Source organism: Mustelus asterias, chromosome 17, assembly GCF_964213995.1.
Source record: "Mustelus asterias chromosome 17, sMusAst1.hap1.1, whole genome shotgun sequence".
Lineage (NCBI taxonomy): Eukaryota > Metazoa > Chordata > Chondrichthyes > Carcharhiniformes > Triakidae > Mustelus > Mustelus asterias.
The window spans coordinates 83058314-83075642 of NC_135817.1; the positions used below are offsets into that span (position 1 = coordinate 83058314).

The window sequence follows — 17329 nt, forward strand, 5'->3', positions numbered from 1 at the left end:
AGAAGTAAATGATTCAATGCCAGTTGAATCTTGATAGTAAGTGGCTCCGGAGATGGTCAGAGTCACAGAACAGAAATATTAAGGATTCCAGCAGGGAGTGACACGTTCCCAGGGAGTGGGGATGTCACTAACGTGAGGCGATAATGTTTTTACCCTATACCCAACCTGTGTTGACTGTGATTGAAGGACCCTTCTGGAAGTGTGAGAATGTAGAACTATCCCAACTTACTTGTTAGCTGAGAGATTTTCACTGCTCTTAACGCCCTTTCACCAGTCACACATTGGGCTCCTTTCTCAGCTGAGTATGAAACAAGTTAGTAAGGCCACACATGGAATAATGTGTACAAGTTCTGGTCACCCTATTATAGAAAGGATATTATTAAACGAGAAAGAGTGCAGAAAAGATTTACTAAGATGCTACCGGGACTTGATCGTTTGAGTTATAAGGAGAATTTGGATAGACTGGGACTTTTTTCCCTGGAGTGTAGGAGGCTTCGGGGGTGATTTTTTAAAAAATTCATTTGTGGGACATGGCCGCCACTGGCAGGCCAGCATTTATTGCCTCTCCCTAGTTGCCCTTGAGAAGGTGGTGGTGAGCCGCCATCTTGAATCGCTGCAGTGCATGTGCTATGGGTTGACCCACAATGTCGTTAGAGAGGGAATTCCAGGATTTTGACCAGCGATTGCGAAGGGATGGCGATATAGTTCCAAGTCAGGATGGTGAGTGGCTTGGAGGGGAACTTGCAGGTTGTGATGTTTTAGAGTCTTATAGAATCTTATAGAGTTCTATAAAATAATGAGGAGCATAGATAAGGTAGATAGTCAAAATCTTTTCCAAAAGATAGGGGAGTCTAAAACTAGAGGGCATAGGTTTAAGGTCAGAGAGGAGAGATACGAAAAGTATCCAGAGAGACAATTTTTTCACTCAGAGGGTGGCGAGTGCCTGGAACAAGCTGTCAGAGGCAATAGTAGACGTGTGTACAATTTTGTCTTTTAAAAAACATTTAGACAGCTACATGGATAAGATGGGTATAGAGGGATATGGGCCAAATGCGGGCAATTGTGATTAGCTTAGTGGTAAATACTGGGCGGCATGGACAAGTTGGACTGAAGGACCTGTTTCCATGCTGGAAACCTCTATAACTCTATGGGCCCGATTTTACCATTGCGTCGCGCCTGTTTTCGGGTGCGAAAACATGGTAAAGTCGGGCATGAGGCCATTAACGCGATCCGCCCCCGGGTCTGCGCGCATGCCCACTCTACCAAGGCCCGAAAATGGCCACGATCCGATTCGTGCCCAAAACGGGCGCAACAGCGATTTAAATGCATTTGCATGCATTTAAATTGAATTAATGAACTGCCCGCCCAACTTTACCAGCATTTCCCCCTTTACCATCGTGTTCGCCCATCCAGATTCGGCGCAAAACAGACATGTATTTAAATCATCGCTGCGCCCATTTCAGGTGCAAATCGGATCACGGCCATTTTCGGGCCTTGGTAAAGTGGGCCTCTGCGCGGACACGGGCGCGGATCGCATTAATGGCTTCACGCCCGACTTTACCACATTTTCACGCCCATTTTCGGGTGCAACGCAATGGTAAAATTGAGCCCTATGACTCTAAGTTCCAATTTTTGCAGGCATAAGTAATGTTGATTCTGTATTTAATATCCCCTCACAAAAAGGCCTTCCCTCTCCTCTCCACTGAAATATTTATATAAATGCTCTTCAGAAGACAGCAAGCTACAGAACTGGTGCTCTGATCAACTGGCTAATTACCACCATTCCAACAATAGGAGTTAATGGGACAGATACAATGGCCCAATTTTACCATTTTGATTCTAAGTGCTGAAGATGGGCGCAATTCAGATCCAACTTGGAAAACTGCTCTCAGGCGCCCCCATTCGCACTCAGCCCCCCAAAAAATCATGAGTCTGAATCGCGCTGTGGGCGGGGCTTAGTGCGTCAGAAATGATCGGAACTCTGAACTGCGCGTGCACAGTGGGGAAAAAAATTTGAAAATCGCGCTGCTGCCACATCGCTCCCAGACCGCAAAAAGTGGATAAATCGGCGCAGGAGCGAAATGTGGGAGCGATGATCCCCACAGATATCACCCCCCCCTACAACATAACTGTCCCCCTTATCCACCCATCCCCCACTACCCAGACTGATTGCGACCCTCTGCCCCCTTTCCCCCACACCGATCACCCGCAGAGTGGCAGCAGACCCCCCTGCACCCCCCCGCCCCCCCACTCCCACGAGACGAGAATCTGGCCTCCCTCTTCCTCCCCCTCACCAGACAACAATCTGGTCTCCCTCCGCCGTCCCCACCCCCACCAGACAACAATCTGGCCTCCCTCCGCCCTCCCTCCCCCACCAGGGAGTGATCTGGCCCGCCTCCCTCCCCCCCCTGCCCCTCCCACCACCGATCTGAGTCAGAGAGCTGTTGGAAGCGCTGAACTCACATCTGCAGAAGCTGGACCGCCCGAAACAGACCTTTGCCGAGCATGTTTGTTTTGTGCCGAATCCGGACAGGCGAACGCGATGGTAAAGGGGAAAATGCTGGTAAAGTTGGGCGGGCAGTTCATTAATTCAATTTAAATGCATGCAAACGCATTTAAATCACTGTTGCGCCCGTTTCGTGCGCAAATCGGATCGTGGCCATTTTCGGGCCTTGGTAAAATGGGCATCTGCGCGGACGCAGGCGCAGATCACATTAATGGCCTCACGCCCATCTTGACCACATTTTCACGCCCGAAAATGGGCGCGACGCAATGGTAAAATCGGGCCCTATATTGCCAAATGTAAGTCTTCAACCAATTCGATTCACTCCTCGTGATATCAAGAAACAGATAAAAGCACTGGAAACCACAAAGGTGACGGGCCCTGACAATATTCTAGGAATAGTACTGAAAGACTTGTGCTCCAGAACTTGCCGTGCCCCTAGCCAAGCTGTTCCAGTACAGTTACAACACTGGCATCTACCCGGCAATATGGAAAATTGCCCAAGAATGATTTGTACAAATAAACAGGACAAATCCAACACGGCCAACTACTGCTCTATCAGTCTACTCTCGATCATCAGTAAAGTGATGGAAGGGGTCATCAACAGCGCTATCAAGCAGCACCTGCTCAGCAATAACCTGCTCAGTGATGCACAATTTGGGTTCCGCCGGGGTCACTCAGCTCCTGACCTCATTACAGCCTTGGTTCAAACATGGACAAAAGAGCTGAATGCCAGAGGTGAGGTCAGAGTGACAGCCCTTGACACCAACGCAGCATCTGACCAAGTGTGGAATCAAGGAGCCCTAGCAAAACTGGAGTCATTGGGAATTGAGGGAAAACTCTCCTCTGGTTGGAGTCATACCTGGCACAAAGGAAGATGGTTGTGGTGGTTGGAGGTCAATCATCTCAGCTCCAGGACATCTCTGCAGGAGTCCCTCAGGATAGTGTCCTAGGCCCAACCATCTTCAGCTGCTTCATCAATGACCTTCCTTCTATCAGAAGGTCAGAAGTGGGGATGTTCGCTGATGATTGCACAATATTCAGCACCATTCGCAACTCCTCAGATATTGAAGCAGTCAATGACTAAATGCAGCAAGACTTGGACAAAAGCAGTGTTGATGACCTCTCCCATCATTGTACTGATGATTGAAAGTAGACCGAAGGGACAGTAAGTGGTATGTAACATTTGCGCCGTACAAGCGCCCCACAATGACAATCTAAAGCACGAATGAATCTGACCATAGCCCCTTGACATTGAATGGCATTACCATCACCAAATCCCCCACCATCAATATCCTGGGGGTTACCATTCACTGGGACATAGACCAGCCATAGAAATATGGCAACAGCAAGTCAGAGGCTGGGAATCCTGTGGTGAGTAACTCACCTCCTGACTCCCCAAAGCCTGTCCACCATCTACAAGGCACAAGTCAAGTGTGTGATGGAATATTCTCCACTTGCCTGGATGAGTGCAGCTCCAACAAAACTCAAGAAGCTCGACACCATCCAGGACAAAGCAGCCCCACTTGATTGCTACTCCATCTACAAATGTTCACTCCTCCATCAACACACATGTCTATCACCTACAAGATGCACTGCAGCAACTCACCAAGGTTCCTTATACAGCACCTTCCAAACCCACAACCACTACCACCTAGAAGGGCAAGAACAGCAGATACTTGGGAGCACCACAACCTGAAAGCTTCTCTCCAAATCCCTCACCATCCTGGCTTAGAAATATATCACCGCTTTTTCACTGTCACTGGGTCAAAATCCTGGAGCTCCCTCCCTAACAGCACTGTGGGTGTACCTACAACACTGCAACTGTATTGATTCAAGAAAGAAACTCACCACAACCTTCTCAAGGACAATTAGGGCAGTAAATACTGGTCCAGCCAGTGACACCCACATCCCACAAATGAACTAAAAAAAAGATACCCCAGTCTGCATATCTGTAAACATTCCCACGATTGATGATGGTCAGATTTGCCAGACCGTGATCGCTTCCATTCTCACACTTCATGCATTAAAGACAAAAATAAGAACAATTTGCATTTATATATCACCTTTAATAGAGTAAATCGTCCCTAAGAAATTGACAGGAGCGAAATCAGACAAAAATAGACATTGAACCAAAGAATAAGGCATTTGGATAAGTGATTGGTCAGAGATAAATCTAATGGAGAATCTTACAGGACGAGAGAGAGACAGAGAGAGAGACAGAAAGAGAGAGAGAGAGAGACAGAGAGAGAGAGAGACAGAGAGAGAGAGAGAGAGACAGAGAGATAGAGAGAGAGACAGAGAGAGACAGGGAGAGAGAGAGAGAGAGAGACAGAGAGAGAGAGAGACAGAGACAGAGAGAGAGAGACAGAGAGAGAGAGAGACAGAGAGAGAGAGAGAGAGAGAGAGAGACAGAGAGGTAGAGAGAGAGACAGCGAGAGAGAGAGAGAGAGAGACAGGGAGGTAGAGAGAGAGACAGAGAGAGAGAGAGAGAGACAGAGAGATAGAGAGAGAGACAGAGAGAGACAGGGAGAGAGAGAGAGAGAGAGACAGAGAGAGAGAGAGACAGAGACAGAGAGAGAGAGAGAGACAGAGAGAGAGAGAGACAGAGAGAGAGAGAGAGAGAGAGAGACAGAGAGGTAGAGAGAGAGACAGCGAGAGAGAGAGAGACAGAGAGAGAGAGAGAGACAGAGAGAGAGAGAGAGACAGGGAGATAGAGAGAAAGAGACAGAGAGAGAGAGAGACAGGGAGATAGAGAGAGAGTTGGAGTGGCAGAGAGGTTGGCACGGTGGCACAGTGGTTAGCACTGCTGCCTCACAGCGCCAGGGATCCGGGTTTGATTCCCGGTTTGTGTCACTGCCTGTATGGAGTTTGCATGTTCTCCCCATGTCTGCGTGCGCTTCCTCTGGCTGCTCTGGTTTCTTCCCAAAGCCCAAAAGATGTGCGGTTAGGTGCATTGGCCATGTTAAATTCTCCCTCCGTGTATCCGAACAGGCGCTGGAGTGTGGCGATTTTCACAGTAACTTCATTGCAGTGTAAGATTCTCCATTACATTGTGACTAATAACTAAACTTTGTGAGCTGCTGGCTGGCTGGTTCATCCATAGCTAGCCAAGAGAAAGTCAGGTTAACATTTCTAATATGTTTCAAGATTTGCCCTGCACAGACATTTATAGCATTAAATTATTTCTGCTAAAAATGGTTGAACAGCATTTAATCAATCTAGATAACTTCCTAGAGTTAACACGGGTTCTGGCATATAAACAGAATCAAAATTTACCTTAATTTCAGCTTCTGTTTCAGCTAGGCTCACCATTGTATGGGACTTATGGCTGCCTATCACTCCACATGAAGAACACACACAGACAACATCATCAATACAGAAGAACTCAAAGATCTTCTCATGGTCTGGGCATTTTCTCTCAGTAAAATCAGCCACAGGGTTGACAAGTACGTGATCTTTCAGGACCACTTTTGTCAAATGCGGCTTCAAATGAACGGCACAGAAAGAGGTTTCACATTTCAAACATGTCTTCACAGCTGGGGTTTGATTCTCGCTGCAGTGATCACAGGTAACAGTGGCAATGCTCCTCTCCAAACTGGGCTTGGAATCGAATCTGCTGTGACACTCAGGACAACTGAACCCATCCTGATCCACTGCTTGGGTCCAAACACCCTCGATGCACTTGAGACAAAACTTGTGTCGACAGGGCAATGTGACAGGGTGCTTATACACCTGGAGACACACAGCACAGTTCAACTGCTCTTCTGAAACTCTGCTCTCCATCCTTCTTAAGCTGCCTGACTGAGAGTCTTCACATAGCAGTGTGTGCACACTGAAGCATGTGCAGTGAGTGCAGGGTGTGAAATTCTGCCCAGACGGATTGCAGTTGTTTGTTTCAGTTTCACCTGCTGTCATTATGGATTAACTCACTGCTTCAGGTTATACCAGTTCAGCAACAAAGACCAAGTTTCCAATTTCTGTTTCCAGCCAGAATGTTGTTGGTAAATATTTATGAAGATCAGTAGGGTTTTTTTTTAACTCCGCATTAGAATCTTCAACTCTAGAAACTGAACAAAGAATTTACATTCAATGAAGAAATGTTCTTTAAAAATGACAAGACCCTCTAATATTCAGTGATGACTGTTTGATGCTGTTACAAGTGGCCCTTTTTGGATTTAGTGACCATCCCTAATCAGACCAGACAGGAACAACTTTTTAAAAAATTAGGTTGCATATTTTTTATGGGAAAAATTTGTTTGGTGTGAGTGAGTAGCAATGCCGAGGAATGGATTGGGATTTACGCTCATGTCCAGGGGTCAATGTGCAATTTAATTCATCCTTGATTTGTCTAGTAAAAAACAATTCAATTAACAGCAATGAATGTTCAATACTGGAAGGAGTGCAGTGACACATTAGTTGAAGTGTTATTTTACCCTGGTTCATCCAAAACTATATATAAAATTGTGAAAATTACACAAAATATATATCTTATTTCACTATTACTATGCCAGTGAGGAGAATGTGATTATCGATATAATCATAGAAACATAGAAGATAGGAGCAGGAGGCCATTCGGCCCTTCGAGCCTGCTCCACCATTCATTACGATCATGGCTGATCATCCAACTCAATAGCCTAATCCTGCTTTCTCCCCATAACCTTTGATCCCATTCGCCCCAAGTGCTATATCCAGCCGCCTCTTGAATACATTCAGTGTTTTGACATCAACTACTTCCTGTGGTAATGAATTCCACAGGCTCACCGCTCTCTGGGTGAAGAAATGTCTCCTCACCTCCGTCCTAAATGGTTTACCCCGAATCCTCAGACTGTAACCATTGGTTCTGGACTCCCCACACCATCGGGAAAATCGTCCCTGCATCTATCTTGTCTAGTCCAGTTGGAATTTTATAAGTCTCTATGAGATCCACCCTCATTCGTCTGAACTCCAGCAAAAACAATCTCTCCTCTTACATCAGTATAATCATTTCAGAAAGAAAATTGATTTGATTTTTGGCAACAGATACAAAAACTAGCTCGGTGCAATGGAATGTGAGATCGATTAGATGGTGCAATACCACAGCCTTGCGTGAATTCGACTCACACCAGACATAGGAACGGAAATGGAAGAAAGAATTCTGGAAATGTTCTTACCAATCCCAAAGATGAACAAAAACAAATTCCAAGAGACCACAATGACCATGAGACACTCCACCCAACATTCCACTCACATTTGTACAGTCATATCAATCACCTCCTAGAACTTGTCCAGCTCCTTTCAAATTAATCTCTCTCAACCTAAGGATACAGGTGGCTTTACAGCCAGTGGAGGAATCTTATGAGGTTTCATTTTTTAAAATTCATTTGTAGGAAATGGGCGTCGCTGGCTGGCCAGCATTCATTGCCCAATCCTAGTCGCCCTTGAACTGAGTGCTTTGCTAGGCATGTCAGAGGGCAGTCGAGAGTCAACCACATTGCTGTGGCTCTGGAGTCATATGTAGGCCAGGCCAGCTAAGGACAGCAGATTCCCTTCCCTAAAGGACATCAGTGAACCAGATGGGTTTTTCCGACAATCGCCGATGTTTCATGGTCAACAGTAGATTCTTAATTCCAGATATTTTTTAGTGAATTCAAATTCCGCCATCTGCCGTGGCGGGATTCGAACCTGTGTCCCCAGAGCTTAAATTCAGTTTCTAGGTTAATAGTCGAGTGACAATAGGCCATTGCCTCCTCCTCCAGTTACTATGATAATGTTGAAAACATGGCTGGAATTTGCATATCGCTTGGTCCCGTGAGCAGTAGTAGCAATGATCAAGGGGGGGGAAGTTTGTTTGCGTGGTGCTGTCTTGAGATTACATTATCTCCGTAGGGGCTGGCAGTGCTGTATTCTCCCATGATGTCAATGAGGAATAATAAATACGCCTCATAAGTAGCTGGTTTGCCCAGGGGGATCACGTGTCCTGGATTTTATTTGTGGTGTTCAGTCTTTGCATATGCGCTGTAAGCACCTTGTATGCGCTCCGCACTCTCCACTTTGATCCTCTCTTCTACAACCTGAGAAACTCCGGCAAGCCTCCACTCTCACAGACCTGGCAGCATCACCGTCCCTCCCCACCTCCATCTTAATGCCAAAGTGTTCTCTTAAATTTTTTAATTAGGTAGTTAATCACCTTGGATTTCCCTGCCTCTGGGGAATAGATCTGTGTCTCCATCGATGCTGCACGGAACAACCTACAACTATCAAATTACCCAAGAAAATTACAACAGTTATTATTTCTCTGTGAGAGATGGTGAATTTTAAAATGTTCACAAAACTTTGAGGTCACGTTTGGCTCAGTTGGTGGCACTCTTGTCTTTATGTTGGAGGGTTTTGAGTTAAGTCCACTCCAAAGAGTTAAGCACATAAACAGAATGATACTTCAATATGGTACAGAAGGTGAAAGTGGATAGATTTGGATTTTTAGAGTGCTTTAACACCATCAGATATATCAAAGTGTTTCACAGTGAATGAAGTACATTTTGAAGTGCAGTCACTGTTTCAATTTAAGTAACATGGCAGATAATTTGTGTACAGAAAGCTCCCACCAACAGCAATTCACTGATGCCTAAATACTATGGATGTTTTTTGTGATGTTGGTTGAGGGATAAATATTTATCAAAACACCAGGGATAACTCCCCTGCCTCTTCTTCCAAATTGTGTCACAGCATCTTTTATCTTCATCTTAACAGGCAGTCAGGGCTTTTATTTACCACCTCATCAAAAGATGGCGGCTGAGAGTTTCCAGCAGGGTCGGGGCTGGGGTGGGGGTTGCTGGGGAATCAGAGCTGGCCATGGGGTGGAGGGGCTGACCTGGGGGTCAGGAGATCAGGGCTGACTCAGGGGGGAAGATCGGGGTTAGCCCTGGGTGGGGAGGTGTCGGGAAGGCCAGTGATAGGGGGTGTCAGGAGGCCAGCAATCAGGGGGTTTCTGGGGACATTGGCATGCCAACAATCGGGGGGGGGGGGGGGGGGGGGGGGGGCGATGATGGGGGAGGGGGCCAGCACGCAAGTGCCAATCTCGGCGCTGACAGATCAGCGCATGCACATTTGCCCGCTCAGCGATATGCTTCCAGTCTCTCTAGTGAGAATAGGCCCCTCCCGCCACTTCTCTGAGTGAATCATGCCGAGGCACTCTGTATTGCTCAGAGTGACGAAAATTCGTTCAGGTAAGTATGCTTAAAAACAGGCAGGAAATATTCCCGTTTTTCAGCCTGTTGGGCACTTGGTTTTGTTTTGGGAGAATCCTAGCCGTCACGTCCAACAGTGCGGCAGTGGAGAGTCAATATCAATTTGTATGCTCCTGGAGTAGGACTTGAACCCAGAACCTTGTAATTCAGAGGCAAGAGTGAAACCCACTAAGGCACAGCTGAAAAAGTGCTCGCCTGTTGGAGGTGTTGGCTTTTGGAGGATAAAGCTTTGTCTGCTCATTTCGGTGGATTTAAAAGATCCTGTGGTTCTATTTCGCTGACAATCACGGAAGGTGCCCCTTAGTGTCCCAGGATGTGCAGGTTAGGTGGATTGGCCATGGTAAATGCGTAGGGTTACAGAGTTAGGACAGCAGGAGGATTTGTATAAGATGCTCTTTCAGGGAGTCAGTGCAGAATGGTCTCCTCCTGCATTGTTGGGATTCTATGCTCTTTAGCATTGTTAAAGGTACACTCAAGTCCGAAGAAATCTCAGCATGAATCCACCCCTATAGTGATAAAGAGTAATACAAATACAAATCACACCTACCTTTTTAGTTAGAATAGTTTTCTAAGACAAAGTCAAGACTTCACCTGTACTGTCAGCAACTGAGTTATTCTAGACTCTTGGGCAGATAAGAATATCCTAGCCATTTTCACTGCCTTTTGTTAAGTATATTGACCATCCTTGATTAATGCATTTGCTTCAATTCGCTATATCTGACTGTCTCCATCACTTGTGTATACCTTGTAGGTCAAGTCAGCAAGACCCATAGAAACTGTGAGTTTGGGATACAAAATTAAATTAACTAAAAATACCAGCAGCCCTAAATTATAATCAGATCCAAAACTCTTCAACTATGGCCAATTGCCCTCAGGACACTGACATCATCCCTGCCATAAAAGCTTATTGCCTATTGTGTTCCATGGTGGGTTTGGTCCATAAGGTTCCAACGTCAGATAACACCTCTGAGTAATGAGCCCCAAATCTATTCTGCCCAGGGTTTTCAGTGTGGATGCGGCTGAGCAAGTGGTAGCCATCAAAAAGGTAAACTTCAAGATACTCCTGTGGGCAACTGCCAGCTCATGATTGTCCATTATTGTGTTACACCCTCCCTACACCTAATTACTATAACCCATGGTCCCTTATTGTGGGTGAGCTGCGTTGCTTGGAATATTATGAATCCTCGTGATGAATTTTAGACATTCCAGGGGATAGTTTCTTTTGGTTCCAAAAGATATACACTACCGATTTACGATGGAGTGCAGCTATAAACATGAAGTCATAAGATAATCCAGCTATAAATATAGAAACATAGAAACATAGAAGATAGGAACAGGAGGAGGCCATTTGGCCCTTTGAGCCTGCTCTGCCATTTATCACGATCATGGCTGATCATCCAACTCATTAGCCTAATCCTGCTTTTTCCCCATAATCTTTGATCCCATTCACCCCAAGTGCTATATCCAGCCGCCTCTTGAATACATTCAATGTTTTGAAATCAACTACTTCCTGTGGTAATGAATTCCACAGGCTCACCACTCTCTGGGTGAAGAAATGTCTCCTCACCTCCGTCCTAAATGGTCTACCCAGAATCCTCAGACTGTGATCCCTGGTTCTGGACTCCCCCACCATTGGGAACATCCTCCCTGCATCTACCCTGTCGAGACCTCTTAGAATTTTATAAGTCTCTATGAGATGCCCCCTCATTCGTCTGAACTCCAACGAAAACAATCCTAACCTAGTCAATCTCTCCTCATACATCAGTCCCACCATCCCCGAAATCAGCCTGGTAAACCTTCGCTGCACTCCCTCGAGAGCAAGAACATCCTTCCTCAGAAAAGAAACCAAAACTGCACACAATACTCTAGGTGTGGCCTCACCAAGGCCCTGTATAATTGCAACAACACATCCCTACTCCTACACTCGAAACCTCTCACAATGAAGGCCAGCATACCATTTGCCATCTTTACCGCCTGCTGCACCTGCATGCTTACCTTCAGCGATTGGTGCAAAAGGACACCGAGGTCCCGCTGCACACTCCCCTCTCTCAATTTACAGCCAGTCAGGTAGTAATCTGCCTTCTTGTTTTTGGGGTTATAAGATTAAAATAGTGATACTCCTCTGAAGTAGGGATTTAAAATTAAAAGCAGTGTTTATCTGCTAGACAAAGGAACAAGAGTTAAAAAAATGATGAATATACCTGGCATAATTGTGTGCTCAAGGACAACAACATCCTGTGGCATAGAATATGGGATCTCATCCAAGGTAGTCATTGAGGTTTACGGCATGGAAACAGGCCCTTCGGCCCAACGTGTCCATGCCGTCCTTTTTTATTTAAACCCCGAAGCTAGTCCCAGTTGCCTGCATTTGGCCCATATCCCTCTATACCCATCTTACCCATATAACTGTCTAAATGCTTTTTAAAAGACAACATTGTATCCGCCTCTACTACTACCTCTGGCAGCTCTTTCCAGACACTCACCACCCCCTGTGTGAAAAAATTGCCCCTCTGGACACTTTTGTATCTCTCCCCTCTCACCTTAAACCTATGCCCTCTAGTTTTAGACTCCCCTATTTTTGGGAACAGATATTGACTATCTAGCTGATCTATGCCCCTCATTATTTTATAGACCTCTATAAGATCACCCCTCAGCCTTCTACGCTCCAGAGAAAAAAGTCCCAGTCTATCCAGCCTCTCCTTATAACTCAAACGATCAAGTCCCAGTCGCATCCTAATAAATCTTTTCTGCACTCTTTCTAGTTTAATAATATCCTTTCTATAATAGGGTGACCAGAATTTCACACAGTATTCCAAGTGTGGCCTGACCAATGTCTTGTATAACTCCAACAAGACCTCCTAAGTCCTGTATTCAATGTTCTGACCAATGAAACCAAGCATGCTGAATGCCTTCTTCACTACTCTGTCCACCTGTGACTCCACTTTCAAGGAGCTATGAACCTGTATCACTAGATCTCTTTGTTCTGTAACTCTCCCCTACCATTAACTGAGTAAATCCTGCCCTGGTTCAATCTACCAAAATGCATCACCTCGCATTTATCTAAATTAAACTCTGGAAAGAACATGAGCTGACCATTATGTCACCACAGCAAGGCATTGGTAAATTGTAAACAATTCCAATCTAGCAATAGATGACCTTAAGCATGATTCTAAATAACTTGTGAACTGAATCCTGGAAACTAACTGACCATCACTTTCACCTCTCAATATCCTCTTTGCTCTCAGTATCCTATTGGCTAAAAATGGAGAATGTTGCCCTGCACAAGTGCTCAACATGCTTCCTGCTGGTTTAGTTCTTTTATGACATAAATATTGATCCACACAGTAGATTTGCTGAATCTCCAGCATTTCTCAAAATTAAGGCTGTAGTGAATTGATGATGTTTCTCAATTTTAATTAGGATCTCACTAGACTTTAGAGTTTTCTACTCATGGACATAAGTTAAATATTACTTTAAATATTGATGGATGTCTTAAGTATCTCTCTGTAACATTAAAGGTACTTGGATTCTCTGGTAGAAACAAGATTATATTTATCTTTCCTGGAACTGTTAATGCAGCAATTGGATTACCATCAAATGTGAATTGCATGTTCAGTTGTTCATAAACTTTTATATAATTTAGAAAAAAAATGTCTCAAGTAGTCTTCTGTATCTAAAGTAAGCGCGCAGGTGCAGCAGGCAGTAAAGAAGGCAAATGATATGTTAGCCTTCTTAGCGAGAGGGCTTGAGTATAGGGATAAGGATGTTTTGCTGCAATTGTATAGGGCATTGGTGAGGCCATGTCTAGAGTATTGTGTGTAGTTTGGGTGTCCTTATCTGAGGAAGAATGTCCTTGCAATAGAGCGAGTACAGCAAAGGTTTACAAGGGCGATTCCTGGGATGGCAGGTCTGTCATATGAGGAGAGATTAAGTCAGTTGGGATTTTATTCATTGGAGTTTAGAAGAGTGAGAGGGGATCTCATAGAAACTTCTAAAATCCTAACAGGATTGGACAGGGTAGCTTCAGAAAGAACGTGCCCAATGGCAGGGAGTCCAGAACTAGGGGTCATAGTTTGAGGATAAGGAGTAAACCTTTTAGAACTGAGGTGAGGAGAAATTTCTTCACAAAAGGAGTGGTGAATGTGTGGAATTCATTACCACAGAATGTAGTTGAGACCAAAACATTGTCAGATTTCAAGAAGAAATTAGATATAGCTCTTGGGGCTAAAGGGATCAAGGGATATGAGGCAAAGGGGGGATCAGGATATTGAATTAGATGATCAGCCATGATCAAAATGGATAGCAGAGCAGGCTCGAAGGACCGAATGGCCTACTCCTGATTCTAGTTTCTAAACTCAAAAACGTATCTCCGTACACTCTTGAGTGGAGAGATATATTGGAGAGGCAGGTTAGGAGAATTCTCAGTGGAATCCATTCCATTGACTGAAATTTCAATCTGTAAGATTATTGTTGATTTTAACTCTCGCTGCCTCCAATACTGAAGTTATTTGTTTCCAGGAGTAACATGCAGCAGGATTTAGCTCATTGATAGCAACAACCAAAACTGTGGGGAAATCCTCTCACAATCACATGGGGTTGTATGACATGTAACACAAAGGCAGCGGGCACAGGGACTATGTCAAGTGAATTTCATTTAAATTTAAACTCCGCCCATTTACCATGGCTAATCCACTTAACCTATACATCTTTGAACATTAAGTGGCAACTTATCATGACCAATTCCTCTAACCGGCACATCTTTGGACTGTGGGACGAAACCGGAGCACCCGGAGGAAACCCAGGCAGACACAGGGAGAACGTGCAAACTCCACACCAACAGTCACCTGAGGCCGGAATTGAACCCGGGTCCCTGGCGCTGTGAGGCTGCAGTGCTAACCACTGTGCCATTGTATGAGGAAAACACTCGAACTGAAGAACATGCTATCCGTCAAGTATGCTGATTTGAGTCTGTTTGCCACAATAAGTCCTAAAATGTGAAATCTTGACCTGCGATTTTTTTCATTCAGTTGCTGGGAAATCCATCTCTTTTTCATTAAAGTTGCCAGTCTCTACGGGGACCATACATCAGCCAAGCTGCAAGATGGTCAAGGATGGGATATCAAATATGACAGGTTTTAAAATCTCCAGGAAAGATAGGAGTAATGGTAGAGGGGGAGGAATAGCATCCACAACTAAGAACGAAATAACTTCTATAAGACAGGGGGACAGGTACATAGATCCTTAAAATATCATGAGTCAGTACAGAAAATAATTAGAAAGGCAAATGGCTTATCAAACACCATTTCAAACAATATGCCAAAAACCAAACAACCTTCAGGAATGGGCGCAAGTCCCATTTATGGCTTCAGTCTCTTGAGGTTTTATCCAGAGGAATCTGTAACTAATCCAGGATTTGATGTCAGGGTAGAATTTTCAGGAGTGTGGCTCTAACTTTATGGCTTTCTGGTTCCCACTGGGTCACCCGGCAGCCAACAGGCCTCCAGGTACCAAATTCCACTGTTAATTTTGAACTCTGGTCACATCACCTTGCAGACCTAAGGGAGTTTCTGGAAGAAGGGCCAATGCTGATTCATGGGAAGTCACTTCAGTTGGACATCCTGAGGTGCAAGGAGAGGAAAATGAGGCAGAAGGGAAAGCAAAGACTCCTCCCGCCTACCTCACCTCGCACATCCTTACCATGGGAGAACGGGTTCTGCCAATCGGGGAAGGATCAAAGACCATGGGGCTTCCTGGAGTTTTTTTGTGTCTGCTCCCTTTTCCTCCCCTTGGTATCAAGGAAATCAGTGTACCTGATGAGCAATTTTGGGGCTACTAGGTTTTAAATAGGAATAGTAACATTCTCAAAAAATTCTAACAAGTTTGCCAAACATGATTTCCTATTTGTAAATCAATGCTGAATATGCTCAATCAGATCCTCGAATCCTACAGGAGGCCACTCGGCCCATCGAGTCTGTACCAACGACGATCCCACCCAGGTCCTATCCCCATAACCCCACACATTAACCCTAGCTCATTTCCCTGACATTAAGGAGCAATTTAGCATGGCCAATCCACCTAACCTTCACATCTTTGGAGTGTGTGAGGAAACCGGAGCACCCGGAGGAAACCCATGCAGTTCCAAATGTTTATTCATCATATCCTTTATAATTGATTCCAGCACTTTCCCTACCACTGATGTAAGTGGTAGGGTCTGTAGTTCCCTGTTTTCTCTCTCCCTCCCTTCTAAAATAGTGGGTGACAGTTGCTACCTTCCAATCTTCAGCAACCATTCCAGAATCTATGGAATATTGGAAGATGTTCACCAATGCATCCACTCTATAGCAGCCTTTTTCAACACATACTTCAACACATGCATAATATCAGGTCCCAGAGACTTAACTTTCAATCCCATTAATTTCTCCAATACAACCTTCTTACCTTTGGAGGAATTCTTCCTATACTAATTTCTGCATTCTCCCTAGTCCCTTGAATCTTTACATCTGGGAGATTTCCTGTAGCTTCCTCTGTGAAAGCAGATACAAAGTAATCCTTCAGCTTCTCTGCCATTTCTCCATTCCCCATTATGAATTCTTCTGTCTCGGCCTGTAATGGACCCACACTTGTCTTATCTAAACATTTCTTTTTTACATGCCTAGAAAAGATTTTACTGTCTGTTTTTATGCTTTTTTGCTAGATTGCATTCATATTTTGCTCTCCCTTTCTTTCTCAGTTTCTTGGCCTACCTTTGGAGTCTTCTAAAAACCTCCCAATCCTCAGGTTAACAACCATTTCTGGGTACTTTATAAACCTCTTTTTCAATCTTACACAATCCATAATTTCCTTTGTCAGCCACAGTTGAATGGCATTTTTGGGGGGTTTGCACCCTGAAGGAATATATAGGTGTTTTACACCAAGTAATAGCTTTTTGAAAACTACCCATTGCCTTTGCACAGTCATACCTTTTAATGTATCTTCCCAAACCACCTCAGTCCCTCATGCCTTCATAATTTCCTTTATTCAACTTTAACACCCTGCCTTCAGGAAATTTGGCATGTCAGCTACAACTCTCACCAACTTTTACAGATGCACCATAGAAAGCATTCTTTCTGGTTGTATCACAGCTTGGTATAGCTCCTGCTTTGCCCAAGACCGCAAGGAACTACAAAAGGTCGTGAATGTAGCCCAATCCATCACGCAAACCAGCCTCGCATCCATTGACTCTGTCTATACTTCCCGCTGTCTCGGCAAAGCAGCCAGCATAATCAAGGACCCCACGCACCCTGGGCATTTTCTCTTCCACCTTCTTCCGTTGGGAAAAAGATACAAAAGTCTGTGGTCACGTACCAACCGACTCAAGAACAGCTTCTTCCCTGCTGCTGTCAGACTTTTGAATGGACTTACCTTGCGTTAAGTTGATTTTTCTCTACACCCTAGCTAACATTATATTCTGCACTTTCTCATATCCTTCTCTGTGAACGGTATGTTTTGTCTGTATAGCGCGCAAGAAACAATACTTTTCACTGTATGTTAATACGGGTGACAATAATAAATCAAATCAAATCAAATTCAGATTGAACTTCCTCACTTTCAAACATAATAC

At 44.7% G+C, this 17329-nt stretch overlaps 1 protein-coding gene across 1 annotated transcript in view; it reads right to left on the reverse strand.

The window, feature by feature from the left end:
- LOC144506647 (E3 ubiquitin/ISG15 ligase TRIM25-like) overlaps positions 1–6354 on the reverse strand; it is a 28480-nt gene extending 22126 nt beyond the window's left edge. The window contains exon 1 of the mRNA XM_078233040.1: positions 5783–6354. Within this exon, the coding sequence (XP_078089166.1) occupies positions 5783–6289 (507 nt within the window). The 5' untranslated portion in view covers positions 6290–6354. The remainder of the gene's footprint in view (positions 1–5782) is intronic.
- Positions 6355–17329: the final 10975 nt, after the last annotated feature.